The sequence below is a fragment of the Corvus hawaiiensis genome, chromosome 30 (genome assembly GCF_020740725.1).
Source record: "Corvus hawaiiensis isolate bCorHaw1 chromosome 30, bCorHaw1.pri.cur, whole genome shotgun sequence".
Taxonomy (NCBI): domain Eukaryota; kingdom Metazoa; phylum Chordata; class Aves; order Passeriformes; family Corvidae; genus Corvus; species Corvus hawaiiensis.
The window spans coordinates 20,660,300-20,676,209 of NC_063242.1; the positions used below are offsets into that span (position 1 = coordinate 20,660,300).

At 42.8% G+C, this 15,910-nt stretch overlaps 1 protein-coding gene across 4 annotated transcripts; it reads right to left on the minus strand.

Moving 5' to 3' along the window:
• Positions 1–2,447: 2,447 nt before the first annotated feature.
• On the minus strand, positions 2,448–15,454 carry AQP4 (aquaporin 4). Of its 4 annotated transcripts, none has more exons than XM_048289464.1 (5): positions 14,905–15,446; positions 10,307–10,721; positions 9,219–9,383; positions 8,785–8,865; positions 2,448–7,067 (listed from the first exon to the last, which is right to left on the minus strand). In XM_048289464.1, the coding sequence occupies exons 1-5, from the start codon at positions 14,976–14,978 to the stop codon at positions 6,789–6,791; spliced, it is 1,014 nt and encodes a 337-aa protein (XP_048145421.1). In that variant the 5' UTR covers positions 14,979–15,446; the 3' UTR covers positions 2,448–6,788. The 4 variants fall into 4 exon arrangements, with proteins under 4 accessions (XP_048145421.1, XP_048145422.1, XP_048145423.1 ...); XM_048289465.1 differs by lacking the exon at positions 14,905–15,446 and adding an exon at positions 14,736–14,817; XM_048289466.1 differs by lacking the exon at positions 9,219–9,383 and having other exon boundaries at positions 14,905–15,454.
• Between the last annotated feature and the right edge of the window lie 456 nt (positions 15,455–15,910).

Sequence of the window (15,910 nt, forward strand, 5' to 3'; positions counted from 1 at the left end):
ATTAAGTACTGGAACAGAATGTCAGAGATATCACTAGGAACTCTCAAAGGAAATTTTTGAGGAAAAATGAATGACTCTCCAATGCCCTGAGATTTGCTGTTCTAAAATAAAGAAACAATTCCCACAGAATAAATGGAGTTAACCCTAAGGTATAGTGGAATAATGGTAAAATATTTCCCATGCTATAAAGTTCCAAAGTGTCTAAGGTAATAAATTTTAAAATGGTTGAAATGTGGGGAAAGAAAGGCTTGTGGCAAACGAACTTTGGGAGGAAGAGCAGCAGAACCCAATTGGCTCCATGGCAGAAGATGGCCATGACCCCATTTCAAGCTGAAAGCCATATGACTCAGAAATACATGGAAATAAATGACCAAGTCATTAGGATCCCAGCAGGGCATGCAGCAGTCTCAAATGGCCCACTGATCTTGTCCACTGCTGGGAAGAGGTAAACACTGTGGCTGTGCCATGTTGTGCCTCCCTGCACCTTTCACACACAGGCATGTGCACACATATGCACATATGTGCACATTTTAATAGACACATGTCTATTAATAAACTCTAGGCATACTCTGCATTCCAGAGGTTTTTATGAAGATTCACATCAAAAGGGAAGTAAGGATGAAACCTCACAGGAAGGTCATCGCTGTGCATGAGTGGAGAATAGCAGGTGGGAACTCTTTTTGCCAGGCACACCTACAGAAAGCCCTTGCCTCTCCCCAACCCACATGGCAAGGTGAGAGACAAATAATAGAAGCTTCTTTTGCCTTTCCAAAGAACATTTTAATAGCTTTTTTAGTGGGATTATGCCACAAGTTTTTGTACTTATAAGAATTGTTTTCCTAATGAGGCAAGAAAGGTCAAAAGAAATTAATAGCCAAGATAATGGTTATCAGTCTGATATAAATAAAGCAGTGTATAACGTTTGCAATACACTACAATCTACAACAGATAAAGGAGTCTAAAGCCAAATGAGAGTTTAAAAGGAAGCTGATATTTGAAGTACCTACTCTCTTCTTTTTTTAAGCAGACGACTGGGTGACATTTGCTGTTTGTAGCTGTTGCTGCTGCAGCCAGCGCCGCCGCTGAAGCCTAGACTAAGGACATCACTCACCCAGCACGGCTCAGCCTCTCCCATTGGATGGCTCAGATGAGATTCAGAAGCCTCATTCGCATTCTCATACAATGGGGACCATGTTTTAATCCCCTGATACCACAGTGCCAGTAACCCCTGGGTAAGAGGTGTGCTATCAAGATCTCCCTTGCCCACATGGTTGCTTTTCTGTTCTTCCCAGCACTCCTCTTCATCTTAACACTGCAGACAGCTCCATCACTATGTGTTTGTCTTTGTAACTCTCCAGACACCTATATTGCTGTTTTGTGCATGTTTCAAGATGTCAGAGTGCCTCCTTCCTGATATGATTGTGACACCAAAACACTTTCACTAGTTCTGCCTAAATTCCCGTGGGAACCTGTTTCAGTAAGGCACAAATCACGTGTGTATTAAGTTATATGCAACACACACAGACACACACTCCCCTAAGCCTCTTGGGAGGTGCCTCTGGGGCTTGAAGAAGCTGAAGGCAAGAGATGAAGCACTGCAAGGCGTAAATTTCAGGTGTGAGCTGTTCCAACTGATTAGGCACTATCCCAGGTGATGTGCTTTCATATTAGTCATCTTCAGGATCCTAATTTACTTCCATTAATGTCATAGGAGCTAAACTTTGCATTCCAAGCAAAGAGCTAGACAACTAGAAATGTAAATGCCACAGGATCTGATTTTCATTGCTGAAGTTCCTTGTGGGAGCTTGGTCTCACAAGCTGCATTTTAGTGAAAGGGGTCTGAAGTGCCAGTATAATTTCTATAACTTTTCAAAACCTTAGCTCTCCACTAGTCCTATGAGTTTTTAAACCATCTGGCAAAATCAGTGATGTACATATATGACCTGGTTTCAGCTGGGATAGAGTAGTTGGTACTTCTCAATAGTTGGTGTGTGCGGTGTTTTTGGATTTAGTATGAGAATAATGTTGATAACCCACCGATGTTGTGGGGTTTTTTATTAAACTGCTCTTATCTCAACCTACAAGTTTTAGTTTTGATTCTCCTCCCCATTCCACTGGGCTAGGAGTGGAGGAGGTGAGCGAGTGGCTGTGTGGTACTTAATTGCCAGCTGGGCTTAAACCATAACAACATACCAGCACAATTTTTGCTTTAACTGGTTTAGCTCATTTCCTTAAAGATATTAAATCTCTTGCACAAGCACCTCTCTTCTCTGATGAATATTTTTCCACAGTAAATAATTCATTCTCTGTTGTGCACACTTCCAGGCTCCTCTTAGACATGTTCTCTGGGTTGGATTCAAGGGTTTTCCTTCTATTTCAGTCCCGAGCTTAGGATGATGAAATGTTTCCAATAATCACAAGATGCCTTTTCTTTTTTTTTTTTTTTGACACATATTTATTTCCAACAGTAGTGTGAGATACAGTAGAATACATGTGGGAACCAGATAATCATGTATTATTATTTTATAGTGTATTTTTCAGTAGATTATTCCAAATATTATACATGGAAATTTTAAGTCCTATTACATTAGTTCTGATATCATGGTGACTAAGCATTTAAACAATAAGCAGTCTTGTGGAAAAATCCATGTACACAGTTTGTTTTACCTCATTTGTCCTGAATTTCAGACTGCAACAGGGTGACTTAGATCATACAAGTGGGTAGCAAATCCTTCAGTCTATATTTACATATTGTCTACTTAGAAAGTCCTTGAAAAACTCAGTTACACACAGGCTGAATTGAGATACAAAAAATTGTGCATGGTGTTTTCACCTCTCACCTTGAATAGAAAGACTCACAATGTAAATTCTCACATATTTTAATTAGATTAAAATATTGGATGGTGTATAATATCCTGAAGGTGTTACACAGACAGCAGATAAGATGTTTCAGAGCACAGCAGCAACTGCTCTGCCATCAAGTACTAGAAAGGTAGATGGCCACCTAGATTTCTAAGCACATACTATGGCAATTTTTAATAATCAGAAATAGAGCACATTTTGAAAATCTGATATGCAAATACACGTGACAAGCCTAAACACTGCGTGAGATGAATCTCACTCCTTCACTTCCACTGAAAGGTGGATCACTTCAACAGAAGGGTTATGATGACAACTTGTATGCTGTAGGGTTTCTTTTTATTTTTTTTTCCTGAGAATAGTTAGAATTTGGGTGATGAACTCCACAGAGTACACACAATCGAAAAGGTATCTGTGTGCTTCAATGGAATCACCCTTAGCTTCCATGCTTTATTTTCTGAAACCCAGGGACTTAATATTATGAAGGTGATTGTTAAAGTGCAAATACAGCATTGAAAACAATTGTGCCATCATGGAGGAGTGAGACTCATCCAATTTTTTGGGGCCCCAAAACGATGACAGACCTGGCAGACTTCCTGTGACAACAAAAAACCATTTCCCACCAAAAGCAAGAAAAGTTTTAAGAGGACATCAAGTATGTTATGAGGTGCAGTATAGAGCTGAAGAGCTTTAGAACACAAATCTCACTCAAACAGGATCAAAGTACATATCTTAAAAAAATACTAAAGCAAAAGTATTTCAAATCCATAAAAAGGTCATGCTAGTCTATTATTTAATCAAATGTGACTATTGTACAGTGATGACACCATTGCAAAACAGCTTAGAGGAGCACATATCCCTGTGCTAAACCAAGTCCTAATAGATGCTGAAGACTGATGTTCCCTTATATGAATGATCTCTTGTGGTGGGGCAGAACTGCCTGTGATTACAGCCACGCTTGAGGATTTACTTTAGGGTGGGTCATAAACCTCAAGTTGAATACATCTTCTTCCAAAATTAAGTATCTTGCTGAAAGCCTCTGATTTTAGAAAAAACACAGTGAAGTCTGTGAGAGAAGCCATCAGGCCCCAAAAAAGCTCAGGATCATTGCCACTGTAGTCGATGACAAATTCCCCCATGAGTCTCAGTCTGTGGGATCAGGAGCAGACCTACCACACACTGCTTTCTGGCTAATGTCTAATTGCATGGCATCAACCTTTATTGTCTGGTGGTCTCTATTTTAGCTTCCCTTTTCTTCCCTGATCTTTTCAGAAGTCTCAGATCTTATCCTCAATAAGGAGTTCTGCTGGTTCTGGGACTGGTTCTGAGTGTTTGCCACACTTCATTAATACAAAGTGTTTCAGGAAAAAGATCCTCCTAACAGAGGTGGCTAGTGCTATGCTCACATTTATGCTCACCTCAGCAGCAGAATCAGGCTGGGTGAGGAAAGCACACATCAAACCATTTGTGTAAAGGACCCTTAAGCATAAAACAAATCACAGCTTCCTACTTAAATAACACAGTAACATGCAAAATTCACAAATTAAGGGGTGTCTTTAAATACAAAAAAAGCAAACCTTTGCTTAAAAATCCACCAATTCTACTCTTTACCTTTTCAAGCCATGCCAAAGGTTTAACCAAAGCGTCCATTTAACAAATACAGGATTGGAACTATATATTAAAAATAATGCCCAACTAAGTGCCTAGACAAATCTCCCAACAAGTTTTGATCTTTCTCACTGAATCTCTTTATCATGGTATTTATCCATCTGAGCAGAGGTCTAACACCATGCCTGTGTTGCCCTTCCTTGGGAGATTTAGTCCTTGCTGTGGGAAGGAGCTCTTATCTGCAGATTTGTCTATTGCAGGCCCCCAGCCATGCTCCTGCCCTTGAACTGTGATGCTGCCACTGTTGAGGCACAGCCAAGGACAGATATCAGCTGTTTCACCAGACTCCTGCTGCAACGCTGCAACAGGTACGTGACAGGGAGCGTCTGGTGGGAGGGCTCATGTGTCAGGAGTGGGGCTGTCCCTGGGTGACACGAGGAAGCCCTGTTCTGTGCCCCTGTGTGCTACCTGCTGTGCCTGGGTGCAGCAGGGGAGAGGTCATGGTCCATCTGCCAATGCATGAAGGAGTCACGAATCTCATGCTCAGTGCAGGGAACTTGTGCCACAGTAACAGGGTTTAAGACAAAAAGAATGTGAAACTTGAAAAAGGACATGCTGGGATTATACAGTGCTGCAAGCTGGGATACTGGAACTGCCATTGGATCATAGTGCATAGATTTGAGGGTTGTAGTGGTTTATTATCTCATTAGAAACATCTAATTCCCTGTAATAAAGATTGCATGTAGAGTATGTCAAAGAACAGACGAGGCTAATACAGCCCACAGTCAGGACTAATACTTTTTTTCCTCTCATTGCAAAATAAGCAGGGGTAGATTTTCAATTTAAAAATAAAAACTACATAATTACAGTAATAATACCATGCTCCTGACTGCTCTGCAGCTGCATATTGTAAAACTCAAAGCCACTGATCAGAAACAAAAGCAGTAAGTCAGTAACAGCTTTACAGAAATGTTCTGCTGGGGTGATTATGTCTTGCAAAATACTTCTATAGGGGAAAGACTGTTTATCAAACATATTTCATGTCCTTTTCCCCCTAAAACACCCTGCAAGCACTTGAACCTTTTTCTAACAACAGATAAAGAAACCTTTGCCAGAGGTGTAGTTTATGACTATATGAACACTGGAACAAGCAGGGATGCTGTTCAAATAGTTAGGCATCAGTTACAACAAAAAGCCAGAAGCAGTCATATTTTTATCACCTGTTATAAAAAAATATTTCTCAATCAGTATCTCAATACAGTTAAAAGTTGAAACTCCTCTACATTACTAATAAATTAAAAAAACCCTATCTCAAACCATCTCATAAGAAAATAGGTAAGTAATTTAAACCTTTAGTTTACATAAATTAGCACAGAAATGTGTATTCAAACAAGTGCACTGAAAACAGATATGCCTTCTTTTCTTCTGATATCTCTTATTTGAGTTATTAAGTAACAGGAAAGCCTTTATATTCTTTGCATGACCTTGAGAGTCTGCTAACACTAAATGGTCAATAGTCAAACCCCAGGAGAATGTTTCACCAGATAGACAATGACAAGAGGGAGCATGAAGTACTATCAACTGTTTTGCAGCCTTATTACTGTACAATTCAACATTCCATTTCAGCACATTTACTCTTGGGGATGAAGGTAATGTATTTATACGGCAAATCACGTGAGTGAAATTTGATGGGTTGACAGAATATTTTTTAAAAGCCTTTTAAAGTATCATTTTTTCAGAGGTAGTTTGCAAGGCAGTAGTGATGTACATGAGTGGAAACAATACTCCTTTGCTTGACTGTGGATAAAACTCTTAAATAGTGCTGGTGCTGTCTCTGAACCTCGCAGAGAACGCTTTGTGGGTAAGATGTTATAATCAGAGCTGACAACAGCCAATTAAGTGTCAGAAGAACAATCTGATAAGTAGGTCTTCATGTCTATAGGCATTTCCTGATATGTCTTAACTGTCAATCTGAATGCTACACATCTCTATCTTCATCTCATTATTGACTGATTTATTAAAGGAGAATGCTTTCATCTCTTTTTTTGACTTTGGGGTTGCTCCAGAAGGAAGTAAAGGAAAATACTAGGAACAAGTCTAAATTTGGAATAATAGATGGGGAATCCTAATTATAGCAAAGTCCTAATCTTCCAACTGAGCAGGCATATGGTTTGGTGACACCACTCCATGCAGCTGCCCACACCATACCTTTCAAGAAGTGGAAGATGCTCAGTCTAGAGGAGATCTGTTTCTTTAATGGGTGGAAGGATATCTGTGGACGTGCTAGCAGGCTGCTCTCTGCTTTCAGTGCTCCTTGCTAGTCATACGGAAGACAACACCTCGCTGGATGGATCTCTTCCCTTCTTGTCCTCGCCCCTGTCAATATCAATCACATGAACTATGCCAGGCTTCAGGATCAGGTCATCGGTCTCTACGTGGCTCCTGTTGTCGTCCACCTCGATGTACTTCCCCTTGGAAGGCTGGGTGGCCTTACCGAAGACGTCTTTGAAGCGGCGCTTGAGTTCAACGTCTGGGCAATAGACGTACTCATACAGAGCACCCGCAAGGACTGCTCCGATTATCGGTCCCACCCAGTACACCTGCAAAAAAAGAGGTGGGAAAAACCCCAGGCATTAAACTTTTAAATTAGCAGCAGTAAGGAGATTGACAAGCAGGCCCACTTCTTCAAAGTGAAATAATTTTGTCAAGTTTTATAGATCTATCTATTTACAGGAGGCCTCCTCTAAACTTTTCGTCGCTCATTGACAGCTGTAGATCACAAATACTGACTGTTTGCAAGAAGACACACAAAGGAAACACTAACCTAGAAAAGTGATTTTCTTTCTACATTTTGAACCAAGATGAAAATGAACTTTCAAGGAAACAAAACCCTTCCTAGTGTACACACAAACAGTTCTGCTTTGGTATTTCAGACTCATGTTTCCAAAATACTTTGAATTTGGCATTGAATCCTATAGAATACAACAGGCAGTCAACCACAACAGGCAGTCTGATAATCTAATTTGAATAAGCAAATAAAATGGACATAACACAACTTTGTAGGTACCTATCTATTTCATCATGGCAGGCAGCACTGCAGTAACATTAATAGGTGCCAAAGCCCACAGGCTCCTGTCAATGGCATGCCAATGTCACTGCTCTGGAGGAGGAGAAAAGGCTGTCTTTCCAAGTGGCCAGGACAGTAACTAAGCTTCTCCTGCTAGTTTCTCCATGGTACATTTGTTTATTGTTTATAGCTTTAGTTATAAATTACAGGCTTCCTCAGAGTATGGATAATTAATCTTGTGAAAAACTACAGCAGTTTTTCATATGAGCAAGCCTTCACTGATAACTGGGTAAATCTGCCTCAATAGGATAACTCTTGGGAACAAAGTTACACATGGTATCATGTTTGCAGAATTGAAGCCTTAGGCCCTGAAGACAATGCTATTTCTATTATTAGCTGCAGCGGGAGCAATGTGGGCTTCATACTTTAAAAATCAAGAAAATCCTTATATGCACTGTAATACGCAACTCTTCCAGTTAGCACTGAAAGTGTCCCTAGAAGTGATTTCCCTGTCTATAATTAGGTGAGGCTGAGCAGTGATCCATCTCTCCCTTATAAAATGTGAATTGTTTTTTTGTAAGTTGGGTTGTGGGATGCTATAAAAATTTACTGCATCATTCATAGCCTGTTTATAACATTGTTTCCTGCACAACTGCTCCTGGCTAAGCTGACACTTTTAACTGAAGCAGGTAACATCTGGCCTGGTCTGCAAATTCCAGACTGCAACTCCTTCATCTCTCACTGCAGGCAATTGCCAAGGCAGGTTCTCCCCCAGGAGCCAGATCACAGTGGGTCCCTGTTCTCATTTTATACATCTGCCCCAGTTTGCTGCAGAACCAGGTGAAACGTGAAGTTGACAGAATTACTTCCATAACTCCTCACCAGCATGACCAGCAGGGTTTGCAATCTGCCTTGGAGGATTTTTCTTTCCAGCAGTTCAGTTCTTTCAGTCTCACTGTGTTTCTTTGTTTTTGTTTTGAACTTTCCATATGATTTCCTTTCTACTGCAGCTACTACCTCTACCAAATGGCCCCTGAATAGTAAGGTACTATTCCAACATGCTGCATGCTGCACTGCAGTCTCAGGTGGGGAGCATGATGATGCCTAAGCTTGGGGCAGGTCAGGGCCTGTCTTCCTCGGGGATGGTCACCATGGCATGTGACAGGAGAGAGAACTGAAAGCGAATGATGTATAAGAAGTCCTGATCACTGTTTGTCGCGACGGTGAAGGAAGTATGAAAGGAGAGTTACCCATTGGTTTTCCCATCTGCCCATAATGACAGCAGGTCCAAATGATCGAGCTGGGTTCATACTGGCACCGGTGTAATTGATCTAAAGCAGAGAGGAAATGTTGCCTGTTATTAAAGTCTGGAAGGCAGTGATTTGATTTCTATGGGACACCCTGGTTTTGTATGGCTCCTCCTCTTTACAGCAGCTATCATCACTGTCCTGAGCCTTAACACAGTGTTAACAAAGTCATCACATGAACAGCCAGAAAATTCTGGTGCAACACCCTACCTAAGGGGACACTCCTGAGACTCCAAAGGGCTTTGGCATGGATCCATATAGAATACAGCAGCTATATAGCTGTAACTGCTCTAAAGGTCACAAAAGTTTCCATTTACTTCTGAAGTAGTCATAAAGAGTAAAGGGATCTATTTTTTAAAGAGAAACCATTAACTTACAGCAAATAAATGTCCAATTGCAACAGAAAATCCAATTGCTAAAGCTACTGAACCAGTGACATCACTTCGTTTTGAATCACAGCTAGCAAAAATAGTAAAAACCAGCTGGAATGTAATTATCAACTCCACCAGGAGACCATGCCCAGCAGAAAGATCTCTGTGTACCTGGAAGAAGGGAAAGAAACACCAGAAATGAAGAAAAGGTGATTTTGTAAATCAGAAAACCATCACATACATAAATTGTATTTCAATGAATGGTATTTTTAAATACTACAAAATGAAAGTCAGCAGTGAACTTTTAGAGGTACAGATTCCCCCCTCTTCACTCTTCTCCCTTTATTTTTTTTTTAATTTAAAATGGTTTTTTATTTTGAGAACCATGGAAAATCACTGCTGGACTGAGAATAGAAGGCTTAACAGCAATATCCAACTGTAACTTCAAAGTTGGACTGCAGAAGTGTAGTTTATTTTTACACAGGGATTTGCAAATGCTGCACTTCCCTTTCACCATTTTTTTCCTTGGGAGCACTGTAATTTACTATTCAATTATAAATTCATTAATTAGCCCTGACTTAATTAATTTAAATTTCAATTAAAAATTAAGCAGTGTGTGGCTCAAGTGCATTTTTAATAAGTCCTGCAACAGGGCTAACTGATGGCATTCCTTATTAGTTTAGAACAAAGCTGAAATCTAAGCCACAATCTATTTCAAAAGTATGTCATTTTAAATTGATGTTTTTTCAATCCCTATCATAATAGCATGGAATTAATTTCCCCCCTCCCCAGACCATATAAAAATGGCATTTCATGCATATATTATTTAAATTTTGTATGTAAATTAACACTACCTGCTGTCATCAGATTTGGGGAAGTTCTAGGAAAGAGACCTTCTACGAAAAGAACAGCTAGAGCTGTTACACTGCATAAACCCATCCTAAGGAGAGCTTTAAGCCCTGTCTAGATGTTGCAAATAAACCAGCAAGCTGTTAAAAATCTGTACCTGAGGTCTCCCCATTCTGTGTGGCACTGATTCTGTTTTCTCGGGGTCTAAGCTAGCCTAGCTCAAGAGGCAGAGGAGAAGTGATTACCGCAGTGACTCCCAGGCCTCCCACCACGCTGGGTGGTGTGACAAGGTAAAGGATGCCTGCGCCCACGATGGCTCCCAGGCACTGGGCAAGAATGTAGAAGACGGACTTGGCCAGGCTGATCTTCCTCGTGCAGACCATTGCCACGGTCACAGCAGGGTTGATGTGGCCTCCGCTGATGTGTCCAAAGCACTGCACCATGGTGGCAATGCTGAGTCCAAAGCAGAGGGAGATAAGGACCATGTCTACAGGCAGGGGCTTCTCTGCTCCACCCCAGTTGATCGTGGAGCCGAGGCTGAGGAGGACAAAAATGAGCATGGCCAAAAATTCTGCCGAAACGGCTTTCCAGAAGGGCTGAGTCCAGACTCCTTTAAACGCCACCATAATTCTCTCACACTTACAGAGACGTCCACACTTACTGAAAAGGAAAGCAAATCTTCATCAGAAATCACCAAATACACCTTATGCTCTCCTGTTAGGGGTTGCTCTTCAGCAGACTTCAGAGAGAAGGCAGCAACACTGAGTATCCTTGGGCTGGGACAACCACAGGCTACACTCTTAGAGCAGACTGTCCTTAAAACATGCCCAACACTGGAATGTCTGCAGGACACAGGGCAATTAATAACTCCTTGTGGTAGCTCTGTATAATTTCAGCTCCCAAAAAGCCACGTCTGTGTATTTTGAATGATTATTAAACAAAGTGTATTCTTCTATGCTAGCTGGCCTCTGATTTAGAAGCTGTATAGATCTACCACTTCCAGTAGCCTGTTGATCATTATGTTCATTAAATCAGTGAGTATCCTCTTTTTCTATGCAAATCTGTATTTTTCACAAAGCAGGTAAGATAATTCAGTAAAAAGCAGTGTCTTAGTCAAAGCCTAGTGGTTTTGATGACAGCATTGTATTGAGGAGTTGCCCTGGGAGCTAGAAGAGAAAGTTTATTTGCTTGAACACTCACACAGACCAATATTTCAATTTATATTTATGCAAAGAGCAGTTTCTTCACTGTGGATATTGGGTGAAAATTGAATTCAGGCAGGAGAATAGATGCAATCCTACATTCTGACCTTTAAATCAATCATGTAATCAATAAAGTACTTTTTTTTGGGCTAAAGGCATTGGATTGAGCCGGGGAATAGAGCAATATTTTCTGTATGTGTGGTGTGTAAAACTCTGCACGGCAAAGAAAGAAGTGTCTTGGCTTTTCTTCCTGTCTGGAGATGTTATTTATTAGTCTACACTGCCTTCCTGATGAGTTACAATTTTGCTAGATGTTCAGATACCTATGAAAGTGGGTCACCAAAGAAAAGTTATTTGTGGTATTAATAAATTAGGAGAAAAAGCCAAAAGGGAAGCATTTTAATTAGTTTCTAAGGAATGCTAAAAAGATTATTCTCTAAAAACAAAAGCAAGAAACATCCAACACATCCAAATAGTAGAAAACAAAAGGAAGACTATTCAGCTGCTACATTTGGGAACAGAATTTCAAGTGGAAGATGGATGAATTTATGCTCAGTTATCTAAGGTAACTGAGCTACAATGCATATTTAATACCAGTTACATCAGAAAGAAGCATAAAAGGCATGTCTGCCCTTTTCAAGTCATTGCAAGAGGAATGGCCCATGAATTTCTTAACAGTTCCAGTGAGTTAGGGAAAAGCAATTTAATGCTGTGACTGGAGCAAATAAGTTGTTTGCCTGACTCATTTCCTATGCTAATTTACTCTGTATTTTGGATAGGCCTTTTGAGCTCTATCTCAGTTCTCTAGAATCTCAGATGAGAACAAGAATTACATTCTCTCCTAAAAACGGCTCTTGTAAAGTGCTTGTGAAGTGATCTGAGACACTTGGGAGGGTTTTTTTCTACTAGAGAAGTGAAGCCAGAACCTCAAAAGAGAATAAAGTAATACCCCAAATCTTCTGATTTTAGGTCGAACTCAAGACAAATGGAAAGATGTTTTTGTAAGATCTCATATTAACAGTCAGTTAATGACCAACCATTTTTGTACAAAATGAACCCAAAATCATTGCCTCCCTCAAAGCTGAAGCTCACAGGTATTTGGCTGTTCTTACCTTTGAACCCTATGCCCAGAATCACACTGAAACTTAAAGGCTTGCCTCTGATACTCTTACTGCACCCTCACTAATAACTTATCTTAGTGACCTGAGTAAGACACAGGTGCTATACCCATACTGAGGAAAGCTCATTTTCCCAGTTCCCTGGGCATGTTCCAGGTGAAGATAGAGATGACACATATAGTGAAGTTCATGGAAGAGAAACCTGGGTGCACAGACAAGGGAAGCAGCACTTATCTACTCTTTTATCCCTCAGCTCAGCTGGGATGCAACCTGGATTTCCCTGGTGCAAGCCCTGGTGTTATATTCAAGAGTTTTGAAAAATTTCCGACCACCAAGGGCACTATGAGGGGAATGAAGGCTTATAGAAGCGTGGTGACTCCTGATGTTTTTGTTCAAGTGTGCCTGACCATCTCTTTCTGTACTCAGAGAATAGTGAGATCAGCAAATTAATTACCCACCTTCATCCCGGAAAGTGGGCAGAAAAAGGTGTATTTTGCATTAAGATCATGCAGCTGGCTCCTCACTAGTCATGGAATATCTTGGAAAATCACCTTAAGAGTGACTGTGTGTGCACATGCATGTGGAAGATCACACCTTCTACTGGACTGCTGGTGGGCCTGACTGGAAGGAGGCTACCACTTATGAAGGACAGATCTCATATTGTTTCTCCTGCTGAGAGCACATCCAGTCAATTCCATCAATTTTATCTGCAGCCCTGAAAATGAAAAAATGCTACTTGCAAGCCAAAAGCTTCAAACACGGAAGCTGGCTCATCAACATAAATTTTTGCTTTTCTAGAACATCATGCTACATAGAACTCCATCAGCCATATTGACAATTAATGATCTAAACATCTATTTTTAATTCATGCATGTTTTTTTGAAGCAGTCTGTTTTTCTGTGATTTCAACACCAAGCAAAATGCCCAGCTGTCAGAGTCAAATTTTTCTTTCAAACTGCACACCTTTCCTCCCTACAGCGAAACCCCCCACGAATGTTAATAAAAGCTTAATACTGTGTTTGAGCCCTGAGTTCAGGTTTTCACTTAAATCCAAAGGCAATCAGCAACTTAGAAATCAAAACCGTCTTGAACATGCACTATTTGTTCAGCATGCAGTTAAATTTAAAGGCTGGAGATGAGAGAGAGTGATGGCTGTAACAGGTCTGAAACTAAAATGGGACCTCTCAGCAGCTAAGATTTGCCATCAAAGCTGCAAAAAAGTTTTTCTTGGAGTAGTTGTTGTTCATGATTTCCTTAGATAAATCCAAAATAAAACAGAAACACACTTTCCTGTTATGGTCACACATTAATTTCACATGTGGCCACACTTGAAATTCTCTGGTCTGGACTACAAGATTACACAATAAATTGTGTCTGATAGGATGCAAGGTGGGTTTTGCAGATCACGTTGCCAGCAGGGCTTCAGGCATGGTTATGGCTTCAAAGGCATAACAATATAAATCATAACAACGGCTTTGGTACAAAAGTCAAACAATATTTTAAAAATTCTTCGTTTTCGAGCTAATATAATTTCAAGGAGCAGAGCACGCATCCCGGACGCAGGCTTGCGGCCAGCCACTCCGCACGACACTGCTGTCACCCACGAGTTCTGTGCGTGCAGTGGCTATTTACAGCGGCATCTCCGCAGCCACCTCCCACACTGCCCGACCTGAGCTGGCACCGCCGGCTCGAGCTCGAATGGACATCGGGCACCTGCCGGCCAGCTTTGAGGGGAGAGTGCGACAGGCCACTGTTGCAAAACAAATGCACTGTCGCAGGGCTTGCTTGTAACCATTTTGCCTCATTTTCCAAAACGATGTTTAATGAGCGACTGGCATGGATGGCTACAGGAGGTGGGGAGCATCGTGAGCTCAGTACCGCAACTTTTTAGCTGTGCGATGCCCGGGCTTTCTGCACACACGACTCTCCATTGCAGTACCGCAAGTGGACAACAGAACAAAGTTTTAACATGCGGAAAGAGAGAGGGCGTTTTCTTCTCTCTGTACCCTTCGCACCTCTGATGTTAAAACCCCAGAGCGACCGATAGGCACTCTTAGTGCCTTCGGGAAGGGGCAGCCGCTGCCTGGTTGCCCTCTCTGGGTGCAAAACGCAGGAGAGAGGCAACAACTCGGAGCCCCACACCTGGCTGCGCACTCCTGCCGGCGCCGGGCAGTCCCCTCCCGCGGCCGCGCAGCCCCCTCGCCGAAGCGTTCCCATCAAGTCATCTTTGGTCTGGGGGGCTGTCCCCGCCCGCCTGTCTGTCTCCTGCCTGTCTCCTGCCTGTCTCCTGCCTGCCGCCTGCCTTTCCTCCCTCCCTCCCTCGCTCCGCGCCCCGCGCAGGGCCGCGCACTCACCCGCGGCGCGGAGCGGCCGCTCCGTCGCTCATGCCTCCCCGGCGGGCGCGGGTGAGCGGCGGGGCCGGGGCGGGGGCCGGGGCCGGGGCCGGGGCCGGGGCCGGGGCCGGGGCCGGGGCGGGGGCGGGACGGCTCCCGAGCGTGCGGCGGCCGCGCCGCGCTCCCCTACCTGGTGCGGCGGGCGGGCGGGCGGCGCTCGGGGCACGGCCGCCGGAGCACCGGCTGCGGGTCGGCTGCGGTCATGTGCCCCTGCAGAGCAGCGCGGGGGCGTCGCGGCTGCCGGGCAAAGGGAAGCGGCCAGGCACGGGGCGAGCGCGCTGTGCTCCTGCGGCGCGGGGCCGCCCGGCAATGCGAAGGACTCAAAGGCTCCTCAGTTTCTTCTCTGCCATTCGCTGTATTGAAGGGAAAAAAGCCCTAGTAGCTCTGCAGCCAGGGAGTCTTATCCATCTAAAATGCCTGTTAGTACCGTACTATAACTCTACTGGTTACAAAATCATAGAATCATAGAATATCCTGAGTTGGAAGGGACCCAATAGGATGGAGTCCAGCTCCTGACTCTGCACAAGACAGCCCCAAGAATCACACCATGTGCCCGAGAGCATTGACCAAACATCTCTTTAGCGCTGGTGCTGTGAGCACCTCCCTGGTGAGCCTGTTCCACTGCCAAACCACCCTCTCGGGGAAGAACCTCTTCCCAGTATGCAGCCTAAACATCCCCTGACACAGCTTCATGCTGTTCCCTCGGGTGCTATCACTGGTCACCATAGGGAAGCAATCAGTACCCGTGTCTCTGCTGCCACTCATGAAGAAGCTCGAGACTGTGATGAGGTGTCCCCTCAGTCTCCTCCAGGCTGAACAAGCCAAGTGACCCCAGCCACTCTGCATATGGCTTCCCCTCTAGACCCTCCACTATCTTTGTAGCCCTCCCTTGGATGTTCTCTAATAGCTTTATATAATTCTTATATTGTGTTTTGTTTGCTGAAGTTGCTAAATTCAATGAAGTTTTGCCTAGTGTGGAATGTCACTGGAAAATAGTGTTTAAATTAGACCATGATGCTCTCTGTTGAGGAAATTCACATGGTCATTTCTCAGTGCCTCTACAGCATGAAAACAATCCAGTGAAAAACAGCCTTTCATGTAATAAGAAAAAACACAAAGTTGCCTAAGGCCCTAGG

What these genes read in the sequence shown, in the direction of transcription:
- AQP4 (XM_048289464.1), bottom strand. Translation starts at nt 14,978, where the DNA reads ATGACCGCAGCCGACCCGCAGCCGGTGCTCCGGCGGCCGTGCCCCGAG. An exon ending in GAGGCCTGGGAGTCACTGCG is followed by an intron (nt 9,384 to 10,306) that starts GTAATCACTTCT and finishes CCCTTCTTCCAG; the next exon opens with GTACACAGAGATCTTTCTGC. An exon ending in GCAGATGGGAAAACCAATGG is followed by an intron (nt 7,068 to 8,784) that starts GTAACTCTCCTT and finishes CTTTTTTTGCAG; the next exon opens with GTGTACTGGGTGGGACCGAT.